Consider the following 15195-nt stretch of genomic DNA (forward strand, 5'->3'; position numbering starts at 1 on the left):
TCTCCAACAAACCACCAAAAAGCCAGAAGTGGCTCAAGTAGTGGACCTTAAGCCTTAAATACAAAGGCTCAGGCACAGTGCCCAGGCCCTGATTTCAATCAAGCCCCTGAACCGGCACAAAAAGAAAACAGCCAGGCCCCCGTGTCTCACACCTGTAATCCTAGCTACACAAGAGGCTGTGGATTGTGGTTCAAAGCCAGCCCAGGCAGAGAAGTCCCTGTGGGACTCATCTCCCATTAACTACTCAAAACAGAAGTTGGATTGAGAAGGTGGCTTAGTGGTAGAGTGCTTGCCTAGCAATGCATGAAGCCCTGGGTTCAATTCCTCAGCACCACATACACAGAAAAAGCCAGAAGTGGCGCTGTGGCTCAAGTGGTGTAGTACTAGCCTTGAGCAAAAGAAGCTCAGGTACAGTGTGCCTAGGCCCTGAGTTCAAGCCCCATGGCTGACCAAAAAAACCCAACATCAACAAATGAGAGGTTTTGCAAATCATTCTACAATAGCTCTGTATTGAGTTAGCAAATATTTAAGAGTAAGAATTTACTTCTGTTTTAGAAGCTGAAGATACAGTAGTAAACAAACAGGCACAATGAACACCCTGTGTTCCAGGAGTGGACATACAATGATCGTATCTTAAGTGATGGCCAGCGGAATGCTATATGTAAATAGACATATAGACTCGATCATTGTATGTCCACTGTTTTTGGGTCCGGTCGTGGGGCCCGAACTCTGGGCCTGGGTGCTGTCCCTCAGCTTTCAGCTCAAGGCTAGCACTCTACCACTTGAGCCACAGCGCCACTTCTGGCTTTTTTTCTTTTTGCTTATGTGGTGCTGGGGAATCGAACCCAGGACCTCATGCATGCAAGGCAAGCGCTCTACCACTGAGCCACCTTCCCAGCCCCAATTCTTGGTACTTTTGTGGAGATCAGAGTCTCATAGATTTTCCTGCTTGGGCTGTCTTCAAAACACAAGCCTCAGATCTCAGCCTCCTGAGTAGCTAGGATCACAGGCTTGAGCCACCAGTGCTCGAATAATTGAACTTTTAATTTGCCAGCTTAAATCTATTTCAGCTTAGGCGTAAGGAGTGTAGCTCAGTGGTAGAGCACTTGTTAATGTATACAAGGACTTGGGTCTGCCAAAAAAATTAATAAACTGGACTTACACAGCTACAAGTATTGGACATCACAGCTCTACAGAATAAAATCTTGGAAACAGAAAAGGTAGGTCAGGGCGGCGCCCACACAGTTCAGAAGGACAGAACGAGTCTTCAAGACTCCAGCTCCAAAATAGCAGAAAAACGCTGGGCTAGTGGCAGGCTCACCCAGCTGTGTGAGGAGGTGAGCAGATGGGAAGGCCTTGAGTTCACACCCCAGAACCAAAAATAGGAAAAGTAAAAACCAGAACAAAGGACTGCAGAACACTTAATACCCAATAAGAAAGTCCTATTAGTCTGTTCCTGGGTAACAAATTACCCCCAAACTTAACGATGTAAACGGTACACGTTCATTTAGTCACGCTTTTTGTGGGTGAGGAGCGTGGGGTGTGCACCCTGTACTGTGCACGTACGCATGCACCAGGTACTGGGTTCTTTTTTTAGGTCTTACCAGCTGGGGTCACCCAACATCCTGCGGCTGGGCCGGGAAAGCCCCACCCCCGGCTTGGCCCCGCCCACGGCCCCGCCCGTCCTATCACATAGCCCCGCGCCCGCCCCAGCCCTCGCGCGCATGCGCAGGCCCCGCCCCCGGCCCGCCCCCTCGGCTCCTCCGCGTCGCGGGGCGCTCAGCGGCGGCAAGATGGCGGCGCAACAGCAGTGTCGGGAGGGCGTTACGCCGTTGGCGCGGCCGGCGGCGGAGGCGGACCCCCTGGGCCGCTTCACGTGTCCCGTGTGCCTGGAGGTGTACGACAAGCCGGTGCAGGTGCCCTGCGGACACGTGTGAGCGGCGAGCGCGGCCGGGCGGGGAGCGGGGCCCCCGACGGGCGGGTGCGAGGGCGGCGGCGGCGGGGTCCCCGGCGGCCCAGCGGGGGTCTCGCGGCCCCCCGGGGCGCCCCGCCGGGGCTGCACCGCGCCCTGGAGTTGCGGGAACGGCGGGCCGGGGACCCCCCGGGGCAGGGAGGCCGTCCCCGAGCGCACGGCGGCGTCCGGGCCGCGGCTCTGCCGGCCGTTCTAACGGGAAACGGGCGGCGGGGCCACCCGGGGCGGAGACCCCCGGGCTGGGGCTCCCCGGGCCTGCTGCCCGCGGGCCGGAGGCGCGGCCGGGCTCCCCGCCCGCCGCCCACCGGGCGCTGTCCAGCGGGAGGCGGCCTCTTGCCAGTTCCGCTGCCCACGGCCCCTCCAGCCTCCGTGCGCTTCCGCCACCACCCCTTCCCCTGGCCCGTTCCTCGCGGGGCGCACCCCTTCGCGTCCTGCCCCGGCCCCACCCCGGTGCCCACTGCGCGGCCGCTGGGGTCCGGGGCTGGTGGCTCTGCCCCGGGGCAGATGCAGTGCGCCCCGGGGCGGGTGGGCATTCACGGTTAGGAAACTCTTGACCCAATCAAAAAGCACTCTTCCAGATTTCTTTGAGCCGGCTGAACCCGTCCCGGGGCGGGAGGCAAAGGGCAGGATGAGATTCGAGCCCGCCCGCTCCCAGCACCGGTTACCGCTCTCACCTCCCGCAGCCCAGCGCTGCTTGAAGACAGGTGACCACACCGGAAGCCCTCCCTGAGATCTACCCCCGTGCTTTCTGCTCTCCCCGCTCTCCCCACTGGAGTCGGGAGTTTGGTGGCCCTGCGTCTGTGGCAGCGTGTAGCAGCCCCAAACGCCTCCATCCTCCTCAGTCTGGAGTAGGGAAGGTGGCGAGGTGCCCAAGAAAAGGGAATTTCGAAATAGCCCTGTGGCAGAAAGGGTAGGGCATCGAGAAGGCTGAACTGGAAAGGGTGTTAATAGGAAGTAGAAACTGAAAGCTGGCCCAAGACACACAGTCTAGAAACAGGCTTGTGTGGGTATCGTTTGGTCATAAAGGGGCTTGTGACCATTTGGTGAGCTGTGCCATGCTATGCCTAGGGTACACTGGGCTGCCCTCAGTAGCTGGGGTTGGCTTTTCAGTACCCTCTTGGGTGCCCTTGTCTGCCTTTCCTACCTGCCCATTGCTTATGCTTTTGTCTTTTCTCCAAGTAGTCACACATCACAGCCCCACAGCCCTTGCTCTCTGCCCTCCACACACAGCTTGGCATGTGGTGTCAGCTGTCTGGCACTCTGCATCCATATCCACATCTGCCTTCACAGTCAGGTCTCTGTGACGTGCTGCTGTCCAGGGCCCCCGGCAGCTCTGCCTTGACTTACTCCCTTCCTGTGTGTAATCAATGAAATGAACGGGAGCACCTTCCTCCACTTAGAACTTAGCAGAGGCTTGGGTCTCGCCTCCACCCTGTCCGCAGGGGTGAATGAACAGATCCTTTTACACCCCACCCACCCACCCAGCCTGGCCTGAAGTTTTGCCTAGCAGCATGGATGTATAGCTTAATGATAGAGGAAGGTTGTTGAGAGGAAAGAAAATGAGAAATGAGAAAGTAAAACATCAAGTTGCAGATGACCTGTTTTTTCCCTTTGCTGGTAGCAAGAATTGAGCTTGAAGCCTCCCACTCCCTCATCTTAGCCCTCCTGGCAGATTTGCTAAAGCTGCTGTAAAAGTCTATTAGCTTGGGCAGCTTGCCCAGTGCAGCTTCATGCTTTGCTGTCCATTCCTCCTACCCGATCTCAGTGTCACCACCTGCCTGGCTTCAGGGCGGAAGGTCTGTCATCTTTGACTTCTTTAACAAATTCAGTAAGTCACAGGTCACGCTGCCTCCGTGCCTGAATCATTTCCTGGATCCTTCTTGGTGTTGCGGTCAGGCCTTCACAGCCCTGCTTTAGTCATCCGGCTGGGTTTGCACTTGGTCTCCTCTCATCTTTCCTCGCCTTAAAACACACTAAAAGCTCTCTTCACAAAGCACCAGTTATTTTTCTGAAGCGTGGATAGTTGGCTTTTGAGGAAAAATCATTTCCTCAAGTGCCTGTGTGTCTTAAGCCTTCGGGCCTGGGATTGTTTTCTTGTTCCACCAACTGCAGCCTCTGAAGGCTGGTCATGGGGGCCGCCTCTGGAGGGCTGCCAGCCCCAGCCTGGGTTACAACCAGCTGCCGTTAGCTGCCACTGCCCTTGTGTTCCCATGCTGCTTTGCTCTCACCTCTCTGATACCATTTCCCATTGACTGTGTGTTCCATGTGTGCTCACCGCACGTCCCTGCAGCAGCCCTGGTGGTAGGAACTACGCCTTTGTTCCACAGGAGAGAACCCTTAGTCTTCTCTTCTGGTGTAGGTGTTGAGATTTTTAAACCTCGGCCACACCTCTGGCCAGCATGGCACTTGGTTTGTGTTGGTAGACCCCACTGCAGCGTGTCTGTCCTAGAAGGACTTGGTGTTGAGTTGGGCACAGGGAACAAGTTGGTTTTAGTCCATTTTTCATTGGTGTCTGTTAAGAGTTGAGCCACATTTGTCTTTTTGTCTCCACAATGCATGACAGAGGTTCTCTGTATGTCTTGTTCTAGCTTTTGCTCTGCATGCCTGCAGGAATGTCTGAAGCCGAAGAAACCTCTCTGTGGTGTGTGTCGCAGCGCTCTGGCACCTGGCGTCCGAGCTGTGGAGCTCGAGCGGCAGATCGAGAGCACAGAGACTTCTTGCCATGGCTGCCGTAAGAATGTATGTGGGAGAACATGGAAGAGTCGATGTCTTTCCGTGCTGAGATGGGGTACCCTGAGCTCTGCCCATGTCCCTTCTCCAGACTGTGCCTAGGTGACAGCACGCCCTCCTGACGGTGATGGCTGTGCTGTTTGAGTTGTAACCTTACTGCATTTTCTTTTTCCATCAGTTGATTTAGTTTGGAAAGCCATAGAAATCAATTGTCCCAGTTTTTTGCCCATAAGACTCATTTTCCAAACATGCACAATTTTAATTAGACTGTGACATTTCATGATATTTAAAAAAACATACAGTGAAATTAGTCAAAAAAGTTAACTACTATAGTGAATTTGAAGGAGAGACCCTTTTTCTGTAGCACTAGAGATAAACTAATGGTTCAGCTTACTCAGCTGTTTACCAAAGGAAGTGGGAAGCAAAGGTCAGTGTGCAGTCATGTGACACTAAGACTGTGTCCAAGCTCACTTTAACTGCTGTGGAAAGAGAGAGATCTGATTGTCTTATTTTCCAGTGATGACATTGGTTTTAAAGTCATGACTGTTTGGGGGCGGGGGGGAGAAGGGGGTGTGGTTGTGGTTCTGAACTCAGAACATAGGTGCTGTCCCAGAGCTCTTTTTGCTCAAGGTTAGCTAGCACTGTACCACTTTTGAGCCACAGCTCTACTTCCAGTTTTTGAATAATTAGTTGGAGATAAAGAGTCCCAAGGCCTTTCCTTCCTGGGCTGGCTTTGAACCGTGATCCTCAGATCTTAGCCTCCTGAGTAGTTAGGATTACAGGTGTGAGCCACCATGAGCCTGGCTCATGACAATTTATTTTTTCCAGTCCTGGGGCTTGGACTCAGGGCCTGAGCACTGTCCCCAAGCTTCTTTTGCTCAAGGCTAGCACTGTATCACTTCAGTCACAGCATCACTTCCGGCTTTTTCTGTTTATATGGTACTGAGGAATCGAACCCAGAGTTTCATGCCTGCCAGGCAAGCACTCTACCACTAAGCCACATTCCTAGCCTTTTTTTTTTTGTTGTTGTTGGTTATGGGGCTGGAACTCTGGGCGTGGGCACTGTCCCACTACTTCCGGCTGGTTTTCTGGCGGTTAATTGTAGCTAAGAGTCATGGACTTTCCTGACCAGGTTGGCATTGAACCTCAATTCTCAGATATCAGCCTCCTGAGTAGCTAGGATTACAGGTGTAAGTTACCAGCGCCCGGCCATATTCCTAGCCTTATGACATTTTTTTTTTTTTTTTTTTTTGGTTGTGGCACTTGAGCTCTGGGCTTGGGCACTGTCCCTCAGCTCTTCAGCTCAAGGCTAGCACTCTACCACTTGAGCCAAAGTGGCACTTCCGGCTTTTTTTTTCTTCTGCTTATGTGATGCTGAGGAATCGAACCCAGGGCCTCAAGCATGCAAGGCAAGCACTCTACCACTGAGCCACCTTCCCAGCCCCCATTATGAGAATTTTTTATTGACAAATGTAGATATAAAGATTTACACACCGAGTAGATTGGTTTTGTTTTTACACAATGGGATCATATACTTTTCGTCAGCTTTTACTTTTTTTTTTTCCTTTTGTCGGTCGTGGGGCTTGAGCTCTCGGCTTGGGTGCTGTCCCTCAGTTCTTCAGCTCAAGGCGAGCGCTCAACTGCTTGAGCCACAGTGCCACTTCGGGTTTTCTAGTGGTTTATTGGAGATAAGAGTCTCACGGACTTTCCTTGCCCGGGCTGGCTTTGAACCGTGATCCTCATATCTCAGCCTCCTGAGTAGCTAGGATTACAGGTGTGAGCCACAGGTGCCCGGCTAGCTTTTACTTTTGAAACTGTGAATTATTTATAATTATTCGTTGGACAGCTTATGTGGCAGTTTTTTTCTTGGGCTGGGGATGTAGCTCAAGGCCTTCACATAACTAAGATCTCTACCATGAGCCAGCACTACAGTGAGTGGCCTAACTGTGGGTGTGGCTTAGCATTCCTTTCTGTGGGGTGACTGTGTGGCTTATGGGCCACTATTCCAGGCTGTGTGTCTCTGGCTCCATCTCTCTAATTGGGACTCCTTGGTTGGCAGCTTGAAGTCAGAAAGTGTTTGAGCTGGTGAACCAGAGTGGAGATTTTTTTTTTATGGTTTCCTTTAATTTAGAAACTCAAGATTCTAAAATAAAAATGTCCTAAGAACTTACCCTTCCTTCATGCTTTTGACTTTCTCCATTTTATTTTTACTTATTTTCTTGTGCTGGTCCTGGGGCTTGAACTCAGGACCTGAGTGAGGTCCCCGAGCTTTTTTTTTTTTTTTTTTTTTTTTTTTTTTTTTTTTTGCTCAAGGCTAGTGCTCTACCACTTTAACCCACAGCTCTACTTCCAGTTTTCTGGTGGTTAACTGTACACAAAAGTCTCACGGACTTTCCTGTCCCAGCTGGCTTCAGACTTTGATCATTAAGTCTCAGTCTCCTAAGTAGCTAGGATTACAGGTATCTGCTTCAAAAACTTCTTCTCCATAGGTTTCTTCATTCCTTAAAGTTTTTCTTTTTTTTTTTTTGGTCGGTCGTGGGGCTTGAACTCTGGGCCTGGGCGCTATCCCTCAGCTCTTCAGCTCAAGGCGAGCGCTCTACCACTTGAGCTACAGCGCCACTTCCGGTTTTCTGGTGGTTTATTGGAGATAGGAGTCTCACAGTCTTTCCTGCCTGGGCTGGCTTTGAACCGCGATCCTCAGATCTCAGCCTCCTGAGTAGCTAGGATTACAGGCGTGAGCCACCAGCGCCCGGCTCTTAAAGTTTTTCTTTAGTAACATGCAAGGTTGCCAGAAACCCATCACTCACATCTGTAATCCTAGCTATTCGGGATGCTGAGTTCAGAGAATGGAGATTTCATAGCCAGCCTGGGCAGAAAACCTTCTGAATTCCATCTACAAAATGCCAGCAAAAAGCAAGGCTGGAGGTGTGGCTCCTTTGGTAGAGTGCCAGCCAAGTAAGCAAAGGTGTACAAAGGTGAACATCCCCTCCCCTCAAAAAAAAAAAAAAAAAAAAAAAGGCCAGATGTGGTAGTATGAACCTATCACCGGATTGCCCAGTATAGAAGTTTGAGGGTGGCAAGGTGGCTCAGTGGTAGAGAGCTTGCCTAGCATGCATGAGGCTCTGGGTTCAGTTCCTCAGCACCACATAAGCAATAATAAAATTATTAAAAGAATTTTTTTTTTAAGTTTGAGGCATAATAGCAAGACCTCATCTCAGAGGTGAAAAGAACAAAACATCTGGAGGTGAAGCTGAGTGGTAGAGCCGCTCAGGTGAGCACATGGCCCTGAGTTCCTTCCTCAGTGCTCCCAGTACTGCACCCGTGCACACATACACAGGGTAGTGGCAGAGCGCATGGTTTGCATGTATGAGGCCTCAAACCCAGAAACACTCCTGAAGTTTTCTGTTTTATTTTCTTATTTTTCATCTTACTATTACACAGCTTCAATTTTTTTTTAAGATCATTGATCACAATCTGATTGATACTTTCAAGGTTACTAGCCTTTATCTCTTATGCTTCAGTGCGCACTTTTCTGTGCTGTAAGAAGCGTGGAATATGGCTCTTGGCTGCTAGAAGAGGATCGAGTTTAGTGCAGGGTAGAAAATATTTAACACATACCTGGGTTTGGAGCCCAACTGTAAGCAGAAAGCATGTTTGTAAGCAAAGCAAACTTGCCGTAGAATTACTTCAGAATGGAAATTGTGATTTGGTGAAATCTGAGCCTGGACAGGAGTGGAAAACCTACACTTGACAGGGCTTCTGTCCGCTAGCATAGGAGGGTGCTGAGACTGTACACTGGGGGGTGAGGTCTAGTTTTTATCAACCTGCTTTGGGACTATGCCTGGTATAAGGTCCTCACTAACTGTGGGCTCTGATTCTCATCAAGTTCTTCCTGTCTAAAATCCGGGCCCATGTGGCTACCTGTTCCAAATACCAGAATTACATCATGGAAGGTGTGAAGGCCACCACTAAGGATGCATCCCTTCAGCCCAGGTGAGTGACGGGGCCTCCCTCAGTGGGTGATGTTCGGCAAGTGTGTGGATTTGGGAAATGGAGGGAAGTATAATCAAGAATGCAAGTATTGGGGGCAGCGGGCACTCATGTTCAGTTCAGACATGAGGTTGCATTTTTCATCTTTCAGGAGCATCCCAAACCGATACACCTTTCCCTGTCCTTACTGCCCCGAGAAGAACTTTGACCAGGAAGGGCTGGTGGAGCACTGCAGGTTGTCCCATAGCACGGACACCAAACCTGTGGTAAGGGGACTTTTTTTTTTTTTAATAGAAAGGGAAAAACCTCAAACTTACAAAAAAAAAAAAGTTGGCATAATTAGTACAATGAACTCTGATGGTTCTTCAGCTAGAAAATAACATTTTACTTTGGGGTATTGGTGGCTCGCGCCTGTCATCCTAGCTACTCAGGAGACTGAGATCTGAGGATTGTAGATCGAAGCCAGCCCAGGCAAGACATTTCATGAGACTTACCTCCAGTTAACCAGCAAAAAGCCAGAAGTGGAGCTGTGGTTCAAGTGATAGAGCACCAGCCTTGAGCAAAAAAGCTCAAGTACAGGTCTGGGAAGGTGGCTCAGTGGTAGAGCGCTTGCCTTGCATGCAAGCCGGAAGTGGCGCTGTGGCTCAAGTGGTAGAGTGCTAGCCTTGAGCTGAAGAGCTGAGGGACAGCGCCCAGGCCCAGAGTTCAAGCCCTAGGACCGACCAAAAAAAAGAAAAAATGAGTTGGAGGGAAGAAGGGAGAGATAGCAGATGGGGGAGAGCGTTCCATAGCTCTGCCTTCCAGCTCTGGTTTTGGCTATTTTCCCTTCTGTATCTGCTGAAATGGGATGCTAGTCTTGGGGTCCTTGTTTTCCATTATATCTAGGACTTTGTAAGCATTTTCCTTTTTTTTTTTGAAACAGCCTTTGCTATATTTCCCAAGCTGGTTTCTAACTCTTGGACTCAATCTTTCTGCTTTAGATTTTCCTTTCTTTTCTTATTGTTGGTCATGGGGCTTGAACTCTGGGCCTGGGCGCTGTCCCTCAGCTCTTCAGCTTAAGGCTAGCACTCTACCACTTGAGCCACAGCACCACTTCCGGCTTTTTTCTTTTTTCTTACGTGGTGCTGAGCCACCTTCCCAGCCCCTGCTATTTTTCCTGGGTAAAATTTACTTGCTTTTTTTGTGTGTAGCTAGGTCCTTGTATAAGAAGTAGGCTGTCAGAAGCTGGAGGCTCATGCCAGCCAGCCTAGCCACTCTGGAAGCTGAAGTCTGAGGATCATGGTTCAAAGCTGGCCTAGACAGAAGAGTCAATGAGACTCTTATCTCTAGTTAACCACAGAACCTAGAAGTAGCACTGTGGCTCAAAGTGGTAGCGTACTAGCCTTGAGCAAAAGAGCTCAGCAACAGTGCCCGGGCCCTGGGTTCAAGCCCTTTGACCAATCCAAAAAAGAAGATGGGAGATCATTGGAAGGGGTCTTGTTCAGACTCCTTCCTCCTCCTGCAATTGGGAGGGGTGCCCTGGCAGGCCTGGATGTTGGGCCCCCCTGAGTTTAGGAAGGCAAAGATTCTGTGGACTTGAAAACTGGAATCAAGTGACTTGCCCTGGGTTCGGGGAGGCAGTTGATGAGTCGAGGAACACTGAGCATTTGTGTCCCGGGCCAGCGTCCACTGTTCTAGCACAGATGAGCAATCTGAACTTAGGCTCCAAGTGCTGCCTGAAGTCAGGAGTTGGGAGCAGAGCCTGGGTTCAGGAAGTGGGAGGGGCCAGTGCCCAGCCATGATGCCTGTCCTGTCAGCTAGCTGCCTAGATCTCTGCCACGGCCTCAGAGAAGTCTGCACCAGACCTGGGGGGCGGGGGGTGGGAGGAGAATTGGGGGGTTGCGCTGCCTGGCATGAGAGAAAGTGCCCTTGCTGCCTGTGCTCAGGGCACAGGGTCACGGGGCTGCCGTGCAGGGGTGCAGAGGAAAGCAGGCCCAGGGGGCAGCCCAGAGAACGGGCAGCCTGCTCGCTCCATGTGCGCACTTGTGCATCAGGACACATGGCAAGCAGGCTGCTTTCACTTCCCTGGCCTCGCTCATCTGTTCCTTGGTTTCGGGGTGCCTTTAGCCCATCTTTGTGCTAGGTTAGAAGACTGTGTTTTTGGCCTTCCGCAGGGCTGGCCTCTGACTACAGCAGGGCTTCAGCAAGGGCGGGGTCACGCCTTCTTACTCCACCCATTACCTAGAGCTGGAGCCTCACAATGCCGTTGTTTTTGTTTTTGTTTTTTGCTAGCCCTGGGGTTTGATCTTTGGGCCTGGGCCCTTTTGCTCAAAGCTAAGCGCTCTATGACTGGAGCCACAGAGCCACTTGGGGCTTTCTCTGTGATGGATTCGAGAGAAGAGTTTCATGCACTTTTCCTGCCAGGCTGCTAGGAACCGCCATGCTTGGATCCTGGCCTCCTGAGAAGCTAGGATTATAGGCATGAGCCACTGTCGTCCGGCTGTGCAGTGGTTTGGAATGCTCACCCCCATGAGTGACCAGACCCTGGGCTGCGGTGTCAGGAAGTGTGTCCTGGGAGGTAGGGGCCAGGCGCTGGCCCTGGAGGCCGAGGTCAGTGCGTTGTCTCAGATGCCTCTTCCTCACGGACAGGTCTGTCCCATCTGTGCCTCCATGCCCTGGGGGGACCCCAGCTACCGCAGCGCCAACTTCATTCAGCACATCCAGCGCCGGCACCAGTTTTCTTACGACACGTTTGTGGTAAGTCTGGCCCTCCCCAGCGTGGTGACACGCCAGTCCGGTTGTGGCTATGGGAGGGGCGCGGCAGTGCTGTGAGCGACGTGCTGAGGCGTCGGGTGGGATGTGTAGTCATCTAGGCAGACACGGTGAGGCGTGCTCCTTGGTCTCCGTGTGTGTGTGTGTGTGTGTGTGTGTGTGTGTGTGTGTGTGTGTGTGTGTGTGTGTGTGTGTGTGTGTGTGTGTGTGTGCGTGTGCGTGTGCGCGTGTATGTGTGCGTGTGCGTGTGTGCGCCTGCGTGGCTGCTCATGCTGGTCCCAGGACTTGAGCTCCCTCATCGTCCCTCTTCCTTCTACCCTTAGGAAAATGAGGTATTTATGAAGCCCCCACTTTGGCTTTCACTCCCAGTATTTGTTTTGTTTTGTTGTTTTTTCTGTTGGTCCTGAGGCTTGAACTTGGCCTGAGCACTGTTTTTTGCTCACTCTGCAACTTGAGACACAGCTCCACTGCTCGCCTTTTGGTGGTTAATGGAGATAAGAGTCTCACAAACTTTCCTGCTTGAGCTGGCTTTGAACTGTGATCCTTAGATCTCGGAGTAGTTAAGATGACAGGCGTTAGCTGCCGGTGTCTGGCTTAAATGTTTGTTCTTGACGGCGGTGTTTCAGAATGTGGGAAGAAAGTTCTTTCCCACATTGTCATAAAGCATATTCGTCGTGAGTCTGATGCTGTCTGAAGCGCAGATGCGGGATAACTGCACTTTCCGTCCATGCTGCAGACAGGCGTGCTGACTGTCATGCATCTGTAATTCGGTGTGGTTGAAGATTGGCTTTGGTACAGCGTCTGCTGTACAGTGTGGCCCTGTTCCCTACTGGACACCGAGGCCAGCACTTGGGAGCAGCACAGAACTGGGTGTGTCTGGCTCCCACGAGCTAAGGGAGGCATGTTTGGTGCTTGGTGTGCACCAGCGCTTGCCGTCCCTGCCTCCGTCATCTTGCTAAGAATGAAGTGATTTGCCAGTTCTCTGCTGTACTGCAGGTGTGGTCGGGCCTGGTGGCCCCAAGGTCCTACTCAGTGAGACTCTTCTCAGAGGCCCCATGTCTGTTTTCCCCAGGATTATGATGTGGATGAAGAGGACATGATAAACCAGGTCTTGCAGCGCTCCCTCGTGGATCAGTAGCAGGTCCTTGCCATCTGTCTCGTGGTGTAGAGCTTCCACTGCGTGCTGAGTGTAGACCTCTGAATCCTACCCCTTCCCTATGACACACCTGGGACAAGCCGGGCCGAGGGACAGGGCGTTGCTGGCGGGAAGGGGGTCCCCAGGTTGGAGCCCCTGTCCTCGGGGGCTCTTGCCAGGCCGTCTTCCCACAGTGAGCCCCTTTGTCACATGGCCTCATCTTACTGGTCCTCAGCTGCTTCCTGGAACTTGTGCCTCCTGTTCTGTAGAATAATCCAGCTTTTACCTCCATATGTTCTTGTTTCCCGTGTGTTCACCCGATGTTCATCTCTTAGGTCCTCCGAGCCAGCCAGGACCTTCTCTTGGCCGTGAATAGCACAACAAAACAAGTGTCCCCTGTATCATCCCTGGGTGTGTGAACCTGGCCGTGGCGCAGCACGGCAGACGGGCTGGAACTTCCCAGGGGGGTCTTTGGGAGCCCCCAGAAAGCTTGTGAACAGCCCTCTGGGGATGGACATTTCTGGGTTTCTTGCAGTCTGATGCTGGAAGCTTTGATTAATTGGCCTGTACTGCTGCTTTTTTTTGCTGGTCCTGGGGCTTGAACTCTGGGCTTGGACGCTGGTCCTGAGTTTCTTTTTGCTCAAGGCTGGTGCTCTACCATTTGAGCCACAGCTCCACTGCGGGATTTTTCTGAGTAGTTTATTGGAGATAAGTCTCATGGACTTTCCTGCCTGGGCTGGCTTCAAACTGTGATCCTCAGACCTCAGTCTCCAGAATAGCTAGGATTACAGGTGTGAGCCACCAGTGCCCAGCTTTCCTGTGCTTTTTGCACACCCTTAGAATGTGCAGGTTCCATCTTAAATGTCTGCATGGCGCCTTTTTAGGTTAGGCTAGCAGAAGCATGTATGTGAGGGCCGGGTGGCAGGTCAGGCAGGTTGGAGTGCGCCGTCTCTAAGTGGGGAGGTGGTCAGGTGCCAGGTCAGGTGAGGGAAGGGCACTCACATTCTTGTCCCCAAGCCTGCAGGGGGCCCTCTGATGGGGGACCGCTGCCCGCACCGCCGGGCAGCACAGGGAAGAAGAGCAGCTTTCCCCCGAGCGTGCTTCATTGCACTCCAGACGCTTGCACCAGCTTAGCAAGTGCTGGTGTCCATCTGCAGGCAGGCGAAGATCCTGCACCGGACAGGGGGCAGCGGGTTGGGTTCCTTCTTGCATGTCTCACATCTCTAGGCTGAATATGGAAGGTGTGGCCCGTGGCTGGGGTTGGGAGTAGGAGCTGGCTGGGGCCAGGGCCGTGGGCGGGGGGCGGGGAGGGGGGCTGCTCTCCCTCTCACTAGGGGAGAGCCTGCTGCTCCTACACTTAGTACCAGAAAGATGGTGTCACTGTAATCTCTGGCGGGGCCTCCATCCGAGGGCCCAGAAGAGCACAGCTGCCTCCCCAGTGGTCCAGAAACTTCCTCCTTGTATAAGTGCACTTCATGTATTTCTAATAAGGTGATTTTCCAGAAAGCGAAATTTGTTCTGGCCTTTAAAAGGTGAAGTATAAATAAATTTCATAATTTATCCAACTGGGAGGCTATAATGCGTGTTTTCATTAAATACCATTTGCTCAAGTTGGGGTCCGGTGGCCGGCTCCAGAGGTAGTTACTGAGTGGGAGTTCCCGTCTGTCCCACAGCCCGGCTTCTGGCCACAGCATTGGCCGCTTGGCCAGCTAGGCCTCCTGGAAAACAGGCCCAGCCCCCCTTCCCCCACCCCCAGTGCTGGTGTGCTTCAGCCCCTCCCCCCCCAGCTCCTCCTCCCCCTCCCCCACCTTGGAGCCAGGCAGATGGCTGGGTCCACCTCTCAAGGATGGTGCCAGAGGACAGTGCTGCCCAGCTGTCTCCACCACCTGGCCGGGGCCAAATGGGCCAGGACTGAGCCTGGCCCCTCCAGTCTCCACCACACCCTCCCTGGGGGCTTGAACTCGGGGCCTGGGCGCTGTCCCGCAGCTCTTCAGCTCAAGGCCAGCCTCTGCCACTTTAGCCACAGTGCCACGTCCGGTTTTCTGGTGGTTTACTGGAGATAAGAATCTCAGGGACTGGGCTGGGAAGGTGGCTCAGTGGTAGAGCACTTGCCTTGCATGCCTGAGGCCCTGGGTTCGATTCCTCAGCACCACATAAGCAAAAAGAAAAAAGCCAGAAGTGGTGCTGTGGCTCAAGTGGTAGAGCGCTAGCCTTGAGCTGAAGAGCTGAGGGACAGTGCCCAGGCCCAGAGTTCAGGCCCCACAACTGGACCCAAAAAAAACAAAAAAAATCTCAGGGACTTTCCTGCCAGGGCTGGCTTTGAACCTTGATCCTCAGATCTCAGCCTCCTGAGTAGCTGGGATGACAGGCGTGAGCCAGCAGCGCCCGGCCCCTCCCTCTTTGTATTCCAGTGTCTGTCACTGGAGTCCTGGACTCTGGTTACAAGTCCAAATGTTGCAGTTTGTGCCTCTTGTACACATTAAGTGCGGCCCTCGCCAGGCGGAAGCATTCTAGGTCAGGAAGGGAAGAGCCGGGCTCAGGCTGAAGCCCGCAGCTCACTGGAGGCCTCTCGCCGAGGCGGCCGTGGGGGGTTCCCAGAGCCAGGCGGGAGGCCCGG

The 15195-nt window shown here is 52.6% G+C and overlaps 1 protein-coding gene across 1 annotated transcript; it reads left to right on the forward strand.

The window, feature by feature from the left end:
- Positions 1 to 1759: 1759 nt before the first annotated feature.
- Rnf114 (ring finger protein 114) lies at positions 1760 to 14143 on the forward strand. Its single transcript, XM_069989986.1, has 6 exons — positions 1760 to 1933; positions 4561 to 4711; positions 8589 to 8695; positions 8844 to 8958; positions 11321 to 11428; positions 12516 to 14143. Exons 1-6 carry the CDS (start codon positions 1794 to 1796, stop codon positions 12579 to 12581), a joined length of 687 nt encoding a protein of 228 aa, XP_069846087.1. The 5' UTR covers positions 1760 to 1793; the 3' UTR covers positions 12582 to 14143.
- Positions 14144 to 15195: the final 1052 nt, after the last annotated feature.

The sequence above is a fragment of the Dipodomys merriami genome, unplaced genomic scaffold (assembly GCF_024711535.1).
Source record: "Dipodomys merriami isolate MVZ:Mamm:240054 unplaced genomic scaffold, mDipMer1.0.p SCAF_39, whole genome shotgun sequence".
In the NCBI taxonomy this organism is placed as follows: Eukaryota; Metazoa; Chordata; class Mammalia; order Rodentia; family Heteromyidae; genus Dipodomys; species Dipodomys merriami.